This window comes from Chanos chanos, chromosome 2 (assembly GCF_902362185.1).
Source record: "Chanos chanos chromosome 2, fChaCha1.1, whole genome shotgun sequence".
NCBI classification, from domain to species: Eukaryota; Metazoa; Chordata; class Actinopteri; order Gonorynchiformes; family Chanidae; genus Chanos; species Chanos chanos.
Window position 1 is genome coordinate 17,802,730 of NC_044496.1, and position 18,770 is coordinate 17,821,499.

Sequence of the window (18,770 nt, forward strand, 5' to 3'; positions counted from 1 at the left end):
TGTTTGTTTGTTTGTTTTCCATCCTGAGGATTTTTTCATCAAAAGAACTTACACCAGGCATGTAATAACTAGCTCCTCGTTCATGCACATGACCTTTGTGTTTAAGCGTAAAGTATGAATGCTAAAGCAGCAACGCTTCAATTCCAGATCCATGACCTGTAATGACATTACCTATATAACTGTTTCAATAAGGGCTGACTCTGCCATATTTACTGTTACTTACAGGATGTCACCAAGGATGTGTAAACTTGGTGTCAGGCAGATACTTCATATCTCATGAATGCACACAGTTAACAGTTAAACTCTAAATTTGTGAAAGACAATCCATCTCACCTCTGACCTCACAAGTGAGTAGCTTATCTTAAGGAATCCTCAGGGAGAAGAGAACAATGCATGAAACGCATGAGCAATAGAGAGAGAGAGAGAGAGAAACTTACAGGAGGTTTATTTGTAGCAATACAATTTATGTACACTTTCAGTGACATGTCACTATTAGAGTATAAAATAAATGTAATAGTGATGTAATAAGAACAATATTTTTTTTAAAGGCCACAGAGTAAATCGCGTATTCTGAGAGGTGTCTTGTTTTGATATTTTCACTAAATGGAAATTCAGTTCAAATCTACATGTGGCCAAGAAATTAGTCAAAGTAACCTGTGACCTAAGACAGCAATAATACATTTGAAAATTGTTAAAAAAATAATTTTAGAACAGTATGTAACTTTTTTAAATAATGCTAAACTGAACCATACAAAAACAAAAAAAATCATTTCTGGTGAGTTCTGAAGTGATGAAATAGATGTAACATGCTTTCAAACTAATGACATTTGTCAGCTCCTTAACTGCCTTTATTTATTAAAATGTTTGTTTTTGTCATTTCAGTTTTATCGCATTGTCACCCAATTTTTCAACATCTAATATGACGATAGTCATCTTAGTCGTGTCTTTCAGTATCAGTGTTTTTCCCACTCTGTATATGACAGGTGTCAGAGTGACAGACAGACAGACAGATACACAGGGCAATATGTATGTGGAGTAGCAAGCTGGTTCATCCCCTATACCATGAAATTACCTCTACCAAAAAAAAAAGAAAAAAAGCAATAATATTATCATTCTAATGTTGGAGATTTTAGAGGGAATTTGCATTTTTTTAAATAATCTAGAATTTTATTGTGTCAGTTCCTTTTCGTTTTAATTGTTGGATTTGTATCTTTTACTCCTGTTTTGTGATGATCTGCCCGGTCTTGTTTTCTGATATGATACCTAAGAAGATTCTGCACCCTCCCTCTGCTAACGTTATATGTAAGCTTAAAACTGGTGATATGCATGAACTGAAACCTATAAATTATATCTTTGCTGAAAAAAGATATAATTGATATGCACCAGATAGCCAGTGTGCTATCAGGAGACACCAATGGACAGTGACTTTATTGAGAGTTGCGTGTCGCCATTGTTTTGTATGAAAGTGACTGGTCACGCCTCAGGACGTAATATGTGGTCAAAATGATCTGTTTCTTTCTCACCTGTTTCTCCTTGCACTTTGAATTGATGCACAGACAACATAGTCCATAAGTTACGTGCTCCTGTCCTATCTTATCCTTACCTGACAATGCTCTCTGTCCAGTTCTCAAACTGGTATCAAACGAGGCACAAGTTTTTCACAGATACATCAGAAAGCTGAGCTGTTGTGGTCACTGAGGTGTCCTTTGTCACCCACAGTGATGTGGATAAATCTCATTAGTGTAGCACTCTCTGCTTTTTACATATGCTTCTTGTTCCCCATTTATCTGGGTTTTTTGACACTATGTGTAGTTGTTAATTGCCTCCAGTAAACACTATAGACAATAAATCACCCTCTTTGGATTTCTTTGAAGTTAGGAGGGGACGTTTTTTTTAGCTAAAGGTTTTTTTATGTTAAAGAAACAGTTGCATCATTAAGGTAAATGGAACTACTCTTCTCAAGTCTGCACAAGATCCTCTCTCAGAGATTCTATTTTTCCTTTGTTTCTTTGAGGATTTTTTTCACCCTGGTGAGAAATGGTATAGAGTCCTCAATAATAATATGAATATCACAGTATATATGGAAGGGGGACCTTTGATATTCTGAATCATCAGCCCTGAATCTTCAGTTTTTTGACAGATGATCCTTTTTAATCAACTAAGCACTCTTAAACTGTCTAGCAATAGTCATTTTTGCTCCATACTGTCTGATTTGTAAATGCAAAAAAAGTATTTTTGTTGGTTTTGTAAATACATGTAAAGATCATTTGAACTTTGTTTTCTTTTGAAATACTTTCAATCCACTCTGAATGTTGTGATACTGTACTTAGTAAATTGACCTTTTAAATGAGTCATTAAGTGTGCATTTTACACATGGACAAATTATGTGTTAAATGTGCTTATATACCATAAAAATAAAAACCACACCATGTGACATCTGTGTGTTTATTTCTTTGTGTTTGTCTGTCAGTTTGTCTGCCTGCTCGTTTTTTCAACTCAATAAAACGATCAAACAGATTATTACTTTGATGATGATTATGAATTGATTATAATCATGCATGGCAATGTACACTTGTATTGTTTTAATTCTCATTTAAACCAGTTGATGTCAAACAACATTTATAAGCTTTTATATATTATTTAAGCCTACATGTATGGATGAGGCACCAGTCCCAGAAAACAATAACAATGATAATAATTAGTCATCCAGTATCCCTCCACAGGCTGAAGTGCTCACTGGATGATGATGGTGAGTGACAGAGGCGGTTCTGTTCCCCCTTGGGGAAAGACAGAGTGAATATTACCCACACTGTGTTTAGCTAGTATCCTTGCGAAATGCTACCTCTCAAGTATTATTGTGTACTTAACTCACCATCTAACACTCACTGGGCTATCCTCTCAGTGCTGCCACTCATACCCTGTTGTTCCTTATCTGGTCTTCACTTTCTTAACTAGTCAGACAATTACTCATCGCTGGTAATGAGTCTGCATACCTTAGACCTCTACTGGGAGATTAAGTCTTTATGATGTGTTTAAGCTCACACTCTTTAAGACACATTCCTCAAGAGTTTACATTCTCAAAAAAACTTTTCAAGCCATAATGAAAACTGAAATGTTTTAGAGAAGTATTCTAGTTTTATTAGTCATCGTGTTTTAAACATGGTGTGCTGTTTCAGGTGGGCAGTGGATGGTGTCACATCATAAGGTGGATTTTATGGAAAAACAGAGGAATGAAACTATCAATAAATCTGAAGAAATTAACACCTCTGTGTGTGTGTGTGTGTGTGTGTGTGTGTGTGTGTGTGTGTAGACATTTCCGTGGTTTGTGATTTTTTAGAGATATATTTATTGGAAATATGCAAAGCATAAAATGTGCAAATGCACCACAGGTAACAACACATTCCTTCATAATAATTAATAAAAACAGAACATATCACATAACAACCCCCCAGTATGGCACATTTGTTAAATAGTTCAAAATTGTTTAGAATTAATAAAGGTAGAAATACAACTATGCTGGATAAATGATAAATAATAATAATAATAAAGTCCAGAAATAGTCAATGTAAATATGCAAATTAGTCAATTGTTAGGGTCTAACAGTGGTAAGATATTAAGGAAAGGGTCCCAGACACAGTCAAGGGCCATGGGTTTTTTCCTGACATTATACAGTATTTTCTCAGTGGTATTATAGGATACAAGTTCACTGATCCAGTGTTTCTTCGCTGGGGGATTCTTCAGATTTCCAGTTTTTAAGTATACTTTTTTTTTGCTGCAGTGCTTGTAAGTACGACAAAATACAAACAGCTGATAAGCATTTTTGAATGAACAGATCGTTTAAACATTGAGAAATAGCTGATTTACTGTAAGTTGTGTAAAACAGACCAACTACAGCTGATTCCAATCTCAATCAGTGACATAGCCAGGTGTCGAGGTTCTTTCAATTACATGTACATACACAGTAAAAAGAGGACTTTTAGGATTGATTTTGTTCAATGTGGATACAGAACAACACAGAGGAGCAGAGAGAGAAAAAATAATGTCTGGATAAGGGAGAGGAAGAGGACCAGGGAGAGGAGTAGCTGTGGCTTTTTTACTGTATTTGTGTATTTGATTTTTATACATTTGGAACCAAAGGCCATGTATGTTGGATATTTTGCTGATCACTGGCAGCAATTTCATATTGCTAATAAAGCTTTTACTGCAGCAATTCTGTCACTTACTCTTTTTTTCTACTGTACATTCTATAAAGTAAAGATGACTCATTCACTTTTATGCACACATTTGACACTCAACCAAAAAATGTAGATTGGTTTACAGTAAAAGGAAACTGAATTAAACATAAAAACAACAATGGATTTCATATTGTCTATTGTATACAGGTACCTGTAGAACTGAAACATGAAAAGTAATGCAGTTTTTGTAATGGCATCAACTGTTGGTATTTTGAAAGTCATTGTGTGATGATTGAGTATATGTTCCTCTTGAATAGAAAACATGTGCTAGTGTTATGAAAGAATGATTTGATATTGAGTCGGGTTTGCCGTGTTTTGATAGAATCAGTGTATGTAGAGAAAGTTTTTTTGCATCTTGAAATGTAGAGTTGGTATTTAATTAACAAAATGTGGTTCTGAGCAGAAAATTAGTTATTTGACTAATTGTGTGATATAGGTGTGTTGCTGTGTTAGAGGTTAGAAAAAGCATCTTAAGTAAAGGTAAACGCTTGTTAGTGATTGTAAAAAACTGAAATAAGGGTGTTGTAAATAAAAGATGTTAGGCCTTTTGTAGAAGTAAGCCTGGTATCAAGCAACAGGGTTTCCAGTGGGGATTCCTCAGGGATGTTAGGGAATGATCCCAACGACTGACTTCTAATCCAATGTCTCATTTGTAGGCACTTGAAATAATTATGCCTTGGTAAGTCAAATAATTCAGATAATTGGAGGAAGCTGGCAAATATGCCATTAATATATAAGTCACCAACCATTTTGATACTGTTCCTAATCCAACTTTGCCAAATACTGTCAGCAGTAGGACTTGGGATGTTAGGATTGTCCTTAAGAGGAGTGCTCAGAAGTAACAATGTATTTAGACCCAACAGTGTATGAGATTCCACTGGCAGGAATCTCATGGTTTGTGTTTTTGTATATACATATATGCTCTTTGAGCAGGTCCAGTGTTGACTGAAGTTTGGACACGTCGGTTATCGTGAAGAGCGATCTGTCTGTGAATTGCAGATGTGGCAACAGGGGGAGACAGAGACTCAGATTTAAGCCGTAATGCCTCCATATCAGCGTGGCCACTCCACTGAACTATTCAGACATATATTCACAGGCATTCAGACTGATCACCGAAAAACTTGCTGAAGTGTGATTATAGCGTTGCATCAGAATAAGGCGTGAAAACCCCATGTCTGAAATCAGCGTGGGTCACTGGGCCAAAGTTCCTACAGCATATGACAAAGGAGGTCACTATAAACATGAGAACCTGTCATTTTAACACTAGTTCAAAGCCCCTAATTCAGAAATACAAAATGAGAATTCGAAATATTTCATGTTTTTTAACATGAGGTAATGTTGTGCCAATTTTGGCAGGTGATAATGTCTGCGAATTTATATGAAGAGGGTAAATTTCACACTCCCACAGTCCAGCAGCCCTGATGGTCAGGCCAAGGTGGTGATCCAGGGCTGTCACTGAGCCTGACTGCGCTGGTAATACAGAGCCTGTATGTCAGAAATATCTGTGTTTAAAGAGAGAGCATCTCATTACTCAACTGTTTGATGGTTTCTGGTTTTATATATACATATGTATATACTCGGTTGTGCTTCTCCAGAATAACTTCAACACTACACACACACACACACATATATACACACACTCACTGGGTGATTTGTTATTTTTTAACAGGGGGATGGTCCAATGGTCACTGACACTACTCTGTAGAGTATATAGGGGGATGGCAGGTTAACAAAGGGGATGCATTTTGGTCAGTTTGCTAACATGTATTATCACATTGCTTTTTTCCATTTAAATAGTATTTGTTTCATGATGAAACTTTTAAATAGGGCTTATTTCTATGTGATGTTTTTCCTGTTTTTTCCTTTGTTCATCTCACACTGGAACTTCTCATTATAATAACAGACTGCGTGCATTTTGTCAGTCATACACATGTACAGAATAGTGCTGAAGTGTAAGACTGTATACTCATGCCTATGTCATCAAATATTTATGACTTTTAAAGCAGATAGCTAGCTAATTAAGCTAAGATATAACAATGAAATACTATCTTGTCTTCCTTAATACATACTGCTGGTTTACTGCCAAGTTATTTGAATGTGCTACTTACTTTAATACACAAGAGGGTGCCATTAAGTCACACTATGAGAAACTGATTTAATTTTATGGACCTCTGGGCATATGTATGATCTGTCCTTTGCCGACTCATTGTCTGTGGCCTTCACAGGGAAAACAATGACTTACACACTGATTTGAAACTTTTGGACATTCATTTTTCTTAGTGAACCAATGTAAAGATTTAAGGTCCACATATATTATTACAGACATTTTGCTGATTGGTCTGTTATGCTTGTTCAATGTCATAGAAATCTACACACTAACATGAACATGGCCATAACTTAGTAATGATTCATTCTTAGACATGCTGAGTAGATGTGTTTTCCAGTGCTCTGCTTTGACTGGATGTCATAACTCTCATTTCCTGTGTGTGTGTGTGTGTGTGTGTGTGTGTGTGTGTGTTGGGGGGGGGGTGGATAGGGGTGTGTGTATTGTTTTATACATCTCTGTTGTGACTCATCACACCGCAGTTTGATGGGTACAGTATTGCACAGCCGCTGACTGACATGTTGCTATAGTTACCAGGGCCAAGAGAGACAGACCTTTGACCTTTAAAAGCCTTTTACTTCAACCAATAAGTGGCAATGCAATAAAAATTTAAAAATGTGCCCATATAATGTGTTCATAATCAATGTTTTTGCATATTTGGAGTGTATGTATGAAGGAGGTACATACTGGATGGTATTGTATGTTTATATTTTGGGTGTTGCTGTATCAGGGTCATCTCTTCACACAGTGAACCTGTGCCTCCAGTCTCTTATCACTGCAAGTGTAATCATCTAGAGATAAACAATGAGTGTTAGAGACAGAGAGAGTGAGCTACCTTTGTCCTGTATAAGTCACTCACCTGGTGTGCAATTCTGTAAAGCCCTTGCTCCTATTAACTTTATCAATCACAGTACATAATCAACTAGATTTAAAACCACTTAACAGATGCACAGCCAGAGTCATATCCTGGTGCCTGGATACTACCTCTTTACCTCTTTTCCTGTGTGAAGAGACTCAGGTAGCCAGTCACACATAGGCTGAATAAACAAATGAATAAGAGATGAATAAATACTCACTTTGAGAGAGGTCATGTACAGGCATGTATATAACTGTGTCAACAGAGCTCTATGTGTATATATATATATATATATATATATATATAAGCCTGTGTGTGTGTGTGTGTGTGTGTGTGTGTGTGTGTGTGTGTGTGTGTGTGTGTGTTTGGTGTACACACACACACACACACACACACACACACACAAAGACGCACACACATTACACAACACTGTGTATATTTCATTCAAAATTGTTGAAACGTCTTAAATTATAGTGGTGGAACAAACCGAGACGGAAAGACCAAGAGTAAACCTATTGCAAAAGTATCACAGAGAACTGATAATCAATATACAGATACTTGGAAAGGGTGTGGGCTGTCCACTGCTGTGTGTGTGTGTGTGTGTGTGTGTTTGTGTGTGGGCAAGGGGAATGGGAGGTATCACTGACTCACACTGGCCTACTGTATTTAAGCAACACAAATTACAAAGTTACAACACATCCAGAGCTTCAGTTTTGAACAGTACCTCATCTTACTACGGTAAGCATGTCTGTGTGGTGTCTGTTTCCTTCTCTCTCTGTACTCTGACTCTGCGCTGCTGTTTTTCTGCAACTGCTCCAACTGATCTTTAGCCTGTTATGTGGACTCTCTTTCTTTAACTGTCTGACATTTTTCTGATTGTATATTTCCTCATATTTAGAATTTAATCATCTCTCTTTGCCTGGACTGATCAAATTTTCTCACCCAGCTCATTGTCAAACGTTGGCACTTTTTTGTCCTGCTTTTTTAAAAGCTTAAGTATGGAGAAAGCCTTTGAGATATGGTAACTCCTCTGCTATGCGTGTGAATACTAAGATTGTGTGATAGCTGAAAGCCCTCAGAGCTTTCAGAGTGATGAGACGTTTAGCTCTGGGCTGTGGAATTTCAGACTTAGGTGGACAGGGTGTGTCAGAGCAAAACTTCTCTGACACCTCTAGTTCTTCTGTTTAATATTCCTCCAAAACATGAAAGAGAGAGAGAGAGAGAGAGAGAGAAATATGGGAAAAACTAAGAGAAATATATTTACTCACATTTCATGTAATTGTTATTCTGAGAGCTGATGATAATGAATCTGGGACTGTCCCAGAAGAACAGCCTCTGATAAGTACAGTGCTATCTGCACAAACTCCTTGTCCTCAGATCAGTTCCTGTTGGGCGTGACTCGCTGTGGCTCGCTGCTCACTGAAATGTCTTAGTGTCAGTGTATCTGTGACAGCCATAAATATGGCCTTTGGACCCAAATACTTGGTTGCTACGGGAACCATTTCAAACGTGATAAAGCTGTGTGAAACCTGGAGCAATTCTTCAGTTTAGTCTCTGTCATTTCTAAATAATACGCATTCTTTTATTATATCTGACATATCCTGTTCTTACCCGGTCCCTTCCAGAGAGTTTGAGATGGCACTGGTTGCAGAGTTCTTGGGTCAGCTCACTCTGGGATATGGAAAGGTGAGTATAAAGACATGGTGGCATTTGTAGCATTTGATTTGATTTGATTTCTTGCTGGCTCTACGTTTTATTATGGCACAGTAACAATGACAAGTCTTTTTTCTTGTGTATTTACTTTATCAGCAGTATTTGACAGTATTTTAAATTTGAATGATATTTATCCTTGCTGAGTCCTTTTATTACTGTTTCCATTTGGTTGTCACTTTTTTTTCAGCTCAATCAGTTTTAGCACAGTGTAAATTTGAATGTTTAGAGGAATATAATTGGCTTGACATTGAACATTTGGTGTTGTTTTGCCTGTCTGAATCTTCAGGAGAGTGAAGCAAGATTCCCGACAGTTGTTCCAGCCTCAGACTTTGACCCAGATAGGGATGCAGCCAAAATAGAGACTGCCATTAAAACCAAGGGTATGACAAGTTGACTTGCTCTGTGTAAATCCCAAGAATCTCTCTGGAGCACTACATTAAAAATGTGTATTTGATGGCATGGAAACAGACGTACTGACTGTCGTAAAATCTGATTGGGTTATTGAAGCTGATATGCTTCATTCAGCCCCCACTTTTTCTGCTGGAAAAACTGGGGGCTAATCATATCCAGACCATGCCTCCACCCAAATGTCAGTGCGCTGGTGTTTGTGCATATGAGTGTGTGCACATGTGTGTGTGTGAGTGTGTGTGTGTGCACGTGTGTGTGTGCGTGCATGTGTATGTTTTCCAATAATTTTCAATGTGACTGAACAGCTCTAAGCTAATAATACACCAAGAGAGTCGTGCTTCAGTACGTTCAGCAGTGCATTAGCTGCTCTGATTGGCTCTGATGATTTATCACTGCCTGCAGTTGAAGAGTTTAGTCAGTCCCTTAAGGTAGAGTCATATAAGAAAGAAATCAGGTTCAGACAGGTATCACAGACTCTCATTCAGTGCAGCGCCCCACTACCCCAGATACTGACATTACACAAACCTTTATGAGTACACCTCAGACCTCATTCATAACTGAATTCAAAACTTCTGTTCCTATACTATGAGAGCGCTAATGATATTTCTCTCTGTCTCTCTCTCTCTCTCTCTCTCTCTCTGTCCCTGTCTCTCTGTCTCTCATTACCTCTCTCTCACTCATACACATTTGACAGGAGTGGATGAGCAAACAATCATTGACATCTTGACCAATCGCAGTTACTCACAGAGAAGAGAGATTGCCTTTGAGTATGAGAAAAGGGCAAAAAAGGTCAGTAAACACTGCTTCATTCACTATGTCTGTTGTATAGTATTTCCCATTTCATCTCTGGTTTTAATGTATATCATCTGCTTACAATTAAAGTTGTGCAAGGGTTAATATGAGTGTAATCACCTCAGGATATGGTCTCAGCTCTAAAGAGTGCACTGTCTGGTTCTCTGGAGAACCTCATTTTGGGCCTTATGAAGAGCACAACTCAGTTTGATGCATCAGAGATCAGAGCATCCATAAAGGTCAGAATCAGCAAAGATTAATGTCAGTCTTGTCTTCAGTGGTAATGATGTCTCTCTGTGTGTGTGTGTGTGTGTGTGTGTGTGTGTGTGATATTTAAATTGTGTGTTGTGTTTTCATGCAGGGTTTGGGTGTTATATTTAAATTGTGTTTTCGTGCAGGGTTTGGGTGTTATATTTAAATTGCGTGTTGTGTTTTCACGCAGGGTTTGGGAACCGACGAGGAGAGCTTGATTGAGATAGTGTGTTCCCGCAGCGCTGCTGAGCTGGTAGAGATTAAGAAAGCTTACAAAGAAAGTGAGTGAGAGAAACCCCAACAAAAACAGCCTTTTTTTCCATTTCATGTATAGATCACTATTACCACTCTCTCTCTCTCCTTCTCTATCACTCATTCAATAATTCTTCCTCTCTCTGAGCAGTGTTTAAGAAAGACATGGAGAAGGACATTGCTGGAGACACATCGGGAGATTTTGCCAAGCTGTTGCTGGCTCTTGTTGAGGTACAGGTCTCCAGTGGCTTCTCAGCAGAAACACATATACATACACATACCTCCTACGCTTTAAAGTTCTCCTGTGTCTAAATTCATATGTCTGTGTTTTTGTGCACAGGGAAAGAGGGAGGAACCTGGTAACGTAGTGGACTATGACCGTATCGATCAGGATGCTCAAGTGAGTTTTACACATACCTTCAATATAATACCAAAAACACTGAATTCATAGGGTGTGTGTGTGTGTGTGTGTGTGTGTGTGTGCGCGTGTGCGTGTGTGTGCGTGCGTGCGTATTTGTCTGTGTACTTCACATTCCAGTGTGTTGTTGTGTATGCAGGCTCTATATGAGGCTGGTGTGAAGAGAAAGGGAACTGATGTAGCCACTTGGATTACCATCTTCTCTGAGAGGAGTGTCCCACACCTGCAAAAAGGTAAAAAATGAAAGACACACTTCACCCATGCACTCATCCACACTTCTCTCACTGCTACCCTGCCATACATACATTCTTTAACCCTGGGTTTAGCCAGAGTGGTAATGTAATAAGATTTTTTTTCTCTGTCTGTCAGTGTTTGACAGGTATACGAGTTACAGTCCTTACGGCATGAAGGAGAGCATCTGTAAAGAGGTGAAAGGAGACCTGGAGAAATCCTTCCTAACATTAGGTATTAGAAACCTGCCTGGACCCTCGTACTGAATACTGAACATACCACACACCCATTTACATCTTCTCATTACATACTAGCCTTGGCCAAAACTTATGAAGTCAGAAATGCATCTATGACAAAGTGAGACTGCCTTTTCTCTCTCTCTCTCTCTCTCTCTCTCTCCCTCTCTTTCTCTCTCTCTCTCTTTTCTACAGTGGAATGCTTTGAGAACAAGCACCTATACTTTGCCAACAGACTTGCTGATGCCATGAAGGTACATTTTCTCATGTTTTTTTCATGTTCTTCTGACAAAGTGTTCATTAGCTATGATATTACATGTGTTGGAACCTCACTTTGGAAAGTAGTTATGAGATATAAGCATAATATTAACTTGAGGTAGTAGATGTTTAATATGAGGTAGCGGATGCCTCGCTGACCTTTGACCTCTGACCTCTGTAGGGTAAAGGGGCAAAAGAGAAGACTCTGACACGCATCGTGGTCTCACGTTGTGAGATCGACCTCATGAAGATCCGCACAGAATTCAAAAAGCTACATGGAAAATCCCTCTACCAGACTATTGCGGTCAGTACCTCCCACCTTCAGCCCAGTCTATGAGCACTCAAAGCTTTACAGGGGGGTGCATTACAGGAGGAGCATATTAGGAATCCAGGTTATTCAAGGAATTGACTATGCCATTGTTACACTTCCAATAATTTAAATGAAAATTATACATGACTTTGGATCCTCTGTAAAATTCCGTTATTTCATCTACCAGAATCTTTATGCTATTTTTCTATTTCTCCTCTATTCTTCCTTTTATCCTTCAAAAATCCATACACGAGACAAAGTGCAGTTTGGTTGACAAGTCACCATCCACATAGGATAAATAAGATACAGTTAAAGTGGATCTCACTCTCTGCTGTATTGTCTGTCTATAGGAACATACGAAGGGTGACTACCAGAGAGCACTACTGAGCCTGTGTGGAGGGGATGATTAGGTGCCATCACCCTGCAACAGCACATCTCTGAAGGAAACTCTGGGGCTATTAGCTTATAAAAACTACCGCTGCATTAGTATTAAACTGTGACTTTATTCTTTTCATCATAAAGCCATGTTTTTACCATTCTGTAACAATGAGAGGACCTTTATGGCACAAACTGAGGAATTCCAGAACTTGCAATTTTACTAACATATTTGATTATATTAAACTAATTGTGTAAAGCTAATTGTACTTACATCTTTCTTAATCTATGTGCTATGTTAATGTGAACGGGCAAGAACCGTTGTTCAATATCATGCAGAACCTGTAGAGAAAGTGACGTTGACGTCACGCCTTGTCGAATTTTTGGTAACTTTATGGTTACGCGCCATGTTGTGAGGATCCCGCTACCTTGCGCGATGAATTGGAAGCTGTGTTTTAATTTTCTGTCGTGATTCTGAAAAACGTCGTCATGGTAGGTCAGTGCTGCTGCATCAAGAACTGCCATAGTAGCTCCCGCTATCGTTCAGGGAGAAATCTGGACAATGGAATACGTTTTTTCGCGTTTCCTACGTGGAAAAATCATTGGACGATTTTAACCCACTCACACACGAATCTGCCACAGTGTATGACAGATCAGAACAGGTGTATTTTCAGTGCAGTGCAAATACTAAAATTATGCAGGAATAAAATCTGTGACCACACACATATTGTGACGAACTGCAGGGGACACCATTAATGAAGAAAAAACGTACCGTTGTAGCTCTACTCATGATAGTAGTCCCATACCTGTGTTGTTGACCGTCAGCTACACTAGTCATAATCTCAGAGGTTGCACAAAACAGATTTCATTACATTTAACTAGCAAGTCAATAATTGCTGTTGATGAATTCATGGTTTATATTATCCAGACGACATGGAACCAGGCCGCATGAGTAAAAATAAATTTGAGTGTTTTCAATGAACAGATCGCTTTGTTAAGGCTGTTGTGAAGAGCACAAAGCGCAAATTTCACTAGTTCAAAATTTCTCCAGCAGAGAGCGCTGAAACCTTGTCAATTTTCAGCTTCTTGTGGTTATTGTAAATCGAATATGGACTATTAATTTTTGTTGTGTATAAAACCGCCGTTATTCAACAATCAACTTTAAATAGCAAGAAAAAATACAAATATAAAGTAAAATATACATATAAAGCCCACACCCATAAACACACCATCTTGGCAGTACAAAAAAGAACTCACCACTGAATGGAATTGTTACATATTCTTGATTCATGAAAAGGCATCATCATTACATGACATGAAAAATGTGTTTTTCTATCAGTTCATTCTGGCACAATAATATCATGGTCACATTACTGTATCTCACAATAATTACACAAAATGATTATATAATACTTTCGTAATATTGCTAAAAAAAGGTTGTATATATTTACTGTGAAATAGATTTCCATAGCTGCAGGAATATTTTTCTGATTATATCTCTAATTATTCATTAGATCCGTTGCATGTCTTAACACTGTAAACTAAACAACTAAAGCCCTAAAATGCATCATCAACAGGCTGTAACACTGACAAGAAAATGATCCTTTTTGATGTTATATATTTATTACTCATAAAAATGAAATATGAAGAGTAGAGACGAGAGAGTGTTTTGTTAGCAGAGGAGTGATTTATCTTTGCTGCTTGTGACAGATTAATCTTTAGGTCATAAAGCGGAGTATTATATCTCATATTTTATCTGCCCTTTATATGCCTGAACTCTCTCCATAGGTCACTTAAGCAGATCAGTCAGGAACCTGCTCTGCTGAAAAGAGCCATTGTATTGAAATGGTATTCACTGACAGTTTGAGGTCTGACTGAATGGAGACTCTCTCTAGTTTTCTGAGTAGACTCCGGCTGGTTGTGTCTCGTCTCACTGAGGTTGAAATCAAACGGCACTGTGTTGCGTGCCCTCAGCGTGCCCCCCTAGCCTCCTACATGCTTATTCAACCCCCGTAATGACAGAGAGAGAGAGATCTTTTTACACATGTTAAAGGAAGATCAGTGGTGGCTTGGTTAAAACAGTAACACTTTGGGGAATATGCAGTCAGTCAGTGGATTTCACCTCAGTTTTCAGGCTGTGTTATGCTTTGCGTATTTTAAAAAAAATGTGAATACATATAATACCTATGACACATTGAGTCCATGGACCAACTGCCTTATGCACAGTTGAATTGTGAAGGTCTCAGCTGCAGGACGACCCATAAACGTCATATATGTGGATCCTTTATATTCGCAGATCTGTGTAGACGCATATATCAGCTCACTTACTTAAACATACTTGATCCTTCAAAAGATAAGGAAAGCCTTATTATGTTCCATTTCATAAAGTTTTACTCATTTCTGCGTTCCCCCTTCTTTAAACAGAAACAACATATGTTAACAGTCAAATTACGCACTCAAACTCCTTTCTATACATTTTAACAACTGTTACAGCTTCCTCCTCTCTTTCCCAGTTTGACTTATTCACCTTTCCTCAGCTTCTCCCAGTTTAACTGGTTCACCCCTAATCAGCCTCCCACCGTTTAACTGGTACACCCTTCTTCAGCCTGCCGCAGTTTAACTGGTACACCCTTCCTCAGCTTCTCCCAGTTTAACTGGTACACCCCTCCTCAGCTTATCCCAGTTTAACTGGTACACCCTTCTTCAGCCTCTCCCAGTTTAACTGGTACACCCCTCCTCAGCTTCTCCCAGTTTAACTGGTACACCCTTCCTCAGCCTGCCCCAGTTTAACTGGTACACCCCTCCTCAGTCTCCCCCAGTTTGACTGGTACAGCCTCCCACAGTCTTTCCTAGTTGAACAGTTTAACTGGAACATCCCCCTGCCGTCTTTCCCAGCTGAACAGTTTAACTGGTACAGCCTCTTCCAGTCTCTCCCAGTTTGATGTATTCGCTGGGATGGGCCTGCAGGCATGACCACACTTTGAGATTCACTCATTAATGTTTAATCTCCCAGCTGCTAAGCATGAGGCATAGGCTACACACACACTCACACACAAGGGTGTCTAAGTCTCTCACTGAGGTAAGAAAAATGGACTGCTCTGTGCTGCTGCTCTCTCTCTCTCTCTCTCTCTCTCTCTCTCTCTCTCTCTCTCTCTCTCTCTCTCTCTTTCTCTCTCTCTCTCTGCATGTGTGTGTATATGTGTGTGTGTGGATGTGTGTGTTTGTTTGAGATGTAGTGGATGTCTCTGATCTCTAATGAATTGTGAGATTATCTGTAGTTTTCCTGCAAGCCATGTTTAAGGCAAGATAACAATCAAAGCCTTACTCTGTAACTCCATAAGACTCTAATGACTGGGCTCTGTGTACGAATGGGAACCCAGCTGAGACCAGAGTGCATCACAAGGCCAATAAAAAAAATCTAAAGCATGATACAAAAATCTCTCTCTCTCTTTCTCTCTCTCTCTCTCTCCCCCTGTTTCTCTCTCTGATAATATTATTATGAGCATGTATAGTATGAAAAGCTTAGAGACATAATCATATCCCCTTTTGTCTGGAACACTCTGGGCTGATGTATGCCATTCCAGTATTAGCCACAGGCTCATGCATTACAGTGGTGTGTGTGTGTGTGTGTGAGAGAGAGAGAGAGACAGAGAGACAGAGAGAGTATAAAAAAAAACTATCCTGGCATTTGTTCTTATCTTTAGACAGGTCCAGGGTGTAAAAGGTAGACGGTTTGATTTGCTCTAACAGGGTCTCATCATGCACTCATCTTATTTTATTTTTCTCTGATCTTCATGATTTGCATTAATATTTCATGTATCTGGCAGAGACTCTGTAGGGGCAGAATGTAGGAAAGCCAACAATGGCCAAATGGGAATGAATAATTATTCTGAACTTTGACACCTTGATATTTTCTCTCCTCCTCATTTATTTACATCACTGTTCATTTCCCTGTGGCTAAACATAACAGGAGCACTAGTACCACTGGTTAATACAGCGTGAGTAATATATCACAAATAAAGTGCTACAATGTGTAGAGAAACATAGGAGTCACACTCTAATGACGAGGTAAACTGTTTTATCCAGATTATACTTTACATTTCTTCAACTCTAGATCATAGAACTCATCTTGAATACACTGGAGTGTCGCACTCTAAATTGGATCGTTAAGTTTAAGGAAAAATAAAGAAAGATCTGCAGCTGATAGAGTTGTCTACCCGGGAGTTATTTATCTGAAGTAAGGTACTGAATAATCAAAGACCACAGCCCTATGTATTTCTACATTTATGCAGTAATCATGTAGCTGTCACCATAACAACATGCACACAGCCTCAAACACCAACCAGTGCTCAAAACATATTTATGTAAGAAAACCAAGCTGATCAATCAGTCATATGCATAGAGCCAAGTACAATCACACACACACACACACACACACACACACGGATGCACAAATGCACAAGTGCACTCACGCACACAAACATACACACACACACACACACACACACACACACACACACACAAAGCAGTGTGAACTGACTGGAAGGGCAGAGCAGGCTGACCTCTGCTGGCTGAGTCCATTGAAATGTTTGATGTGTCATTGAATTAGTATCATAGTGTGAAAGACAAAGCACTGCCTAATGTAAATGAGGCCAGACATGCAATACTGCTGATTGGACTGATATAATTAGAATAATATGGCCTCCAGTCTTATTAACCAGCAGAGGAAATAAATAACCCGGGAGATGCGTTAATAGCGGGCGGCTAAAGCGACTCTTGAATATGCTAAGGCCAGCTCTTTCTGTTTATCCATGGCCCACTGATAATCTGATTATTGATGTGCTGCTTCAATGGGAGGTGAATGCTCCCATCCTCTGAGCTTAGACGCAGGGACATTTTAATATCAATTATTCAGCTGAGCAATTAGGTTGAAGACAGCTAGAGAACACCACCCCTTCACTAACCTCTGGGTTAAATACTCTGTGTAACAGCTGAACACGCAAACTGTGTGATTACACCAGACTGACTCTATGTCAAATACAACATTTATGCTCAATGATGCATACTCTGTTTAGGAATCTCTTATTATAAGGGGAGCAAAAATAAAAACTTAATCAGTCTTCCTGAAGACAATGTCTTCTCAAAAGCCAGCTACTGATTGTCACCTACTGTTAGGAGTGTAGGTGCCAATGTCTAGAATTCAGAAAAAAAGAGTGTACAGCCTTCATTTTTCATGATAGATGTGTTTGGAATTGGTCAGCTATATTTGGTATGGTAGAGTGGAACCTCTGTGGCTAACAATGGAGAATGTAATTAGTCTGAGAGAAGTGCATGTTCTCTGTGTCATTGCTATACTGATAACCCTAAAATCCAACTCAGAAATATATACAGCCACACAACCAATGCACTGGACAGTGTTAATGTACCTGTCATTACAATTTTGACTAAGAATGTTTGGAGAGATGGGAAATCTTTCACTACTCAACCTCATGGTTCTGTTACACACATTAACCTGACCTTGTTGCATTCATATCTCACATGTATTATATCCACTCATGAACTATTCTCTTTCTCATACACACACACACACACACACACACACAAACACAGACACACACACACACACACACACACAAACACAGACACACACACACACACACACACACACACTCACACAAACACACACACGTACGCAGACACACAGACACAGACACACACACACACACACACACACACACACCCTTGATCCTTGAGATCAGATGATGCCGACACACAAAATCTTATTCAGGAAAAGTATGGCTCTGGGCTGTTTCAGCGTTAATTTGCATTCTAAAGCATGCTCTTCCAAAACATCCCTCGTTTAATTTCGGAGATGTGCGAGGGAATTAGACATTAAAAAGATGGCTTAGTCTCTCTTCTCTGTTGTTAGCTGTAGTGTTGGCTAATTAATGGAGCGAAAGGGGTTCTTTAAGGAAAACATTCATTTCTAGATGAGCAGAATTTGATGTAAAACAGAAAGAGATAGAAAAAACAAAACAGTGGAAAAGCAAACTGATAAGGCCCCAGGGAAAACACTCCTCATTATGTCTCTGTGAGAATGATGCAAGCATCTTACATTACACAGCATGGAGCTCTCTCTCTCTCTCTCTCTCTCTCTCTCTCGCTCTCTCTCTCTCTCTCCCCCCCCCCCTCCCTTTCTCTCTGCAGCGTTGACCAGAGCTGTTTTACATATAGATACTGTGATAGAGGAGTCCATCTGATGACATCTCACCCTCTGCTAGATTACATGTATAATTTATAGACACGCTTGTCTCCATTTCATATGGCCCC

General features: G+C 39.0%; 1 protein-coding gene and 1 non-coding gene across 3 annotated transcripts; one reads left to right on the plus strand and one right to left on the minus strand.

The window, feature by feature from the left end:
* Positions 1-7,426: 7,426 nt before the first annotated feature.
* LOC115806241 (small nucleolar RNA SNORA23) lies at positions 7,427-7,621 on the minus strand. Its single transcript, XR_004025143.1, has one exon. It is a non-coding gene; the product is annotated as a small nucleolar RNA SNORA23 (small nucleolar RNA).
* Positions 7,622-8,830: 1,209 nt separating this feature from the next.
* anxa2b (annexin A2b) lies at positions 8,831-12,475 on the plus strand. 2 transcript variants are annotated; one of them, XM_030765971.1, is made up of 12 exons: positions 8,831-8,881; positions 9,195-9,288; positions 10,011-10,105; positions 10,234-10,347; positions 10,551-10,641; positions 10,764-10,843; positions 10,953-11,012; positions 11,170-11,263; positions 11,400-11,495; positions 11,693-11,751; positions 11,937-12,059; positions 12,416-12,475. In XM_030765971.1, exons 1-12 carry the CDS (start codon positions 8,831-8,833, stop codon positions 12,473-12,475), a joined length of 1,017 nt encoding a protein of 338 aa, XP_030621831.1. The 2 variants fall into 2 exon arrangements, with proteins under 2 accessions (XP_030621831.1, XP_030621832.1); XM_030765972.1 differs by having other exon boundaries at positions 9,198-9,288.
* Positions 12,476-18,770: the final 6,295 nt, after the last annotated feature.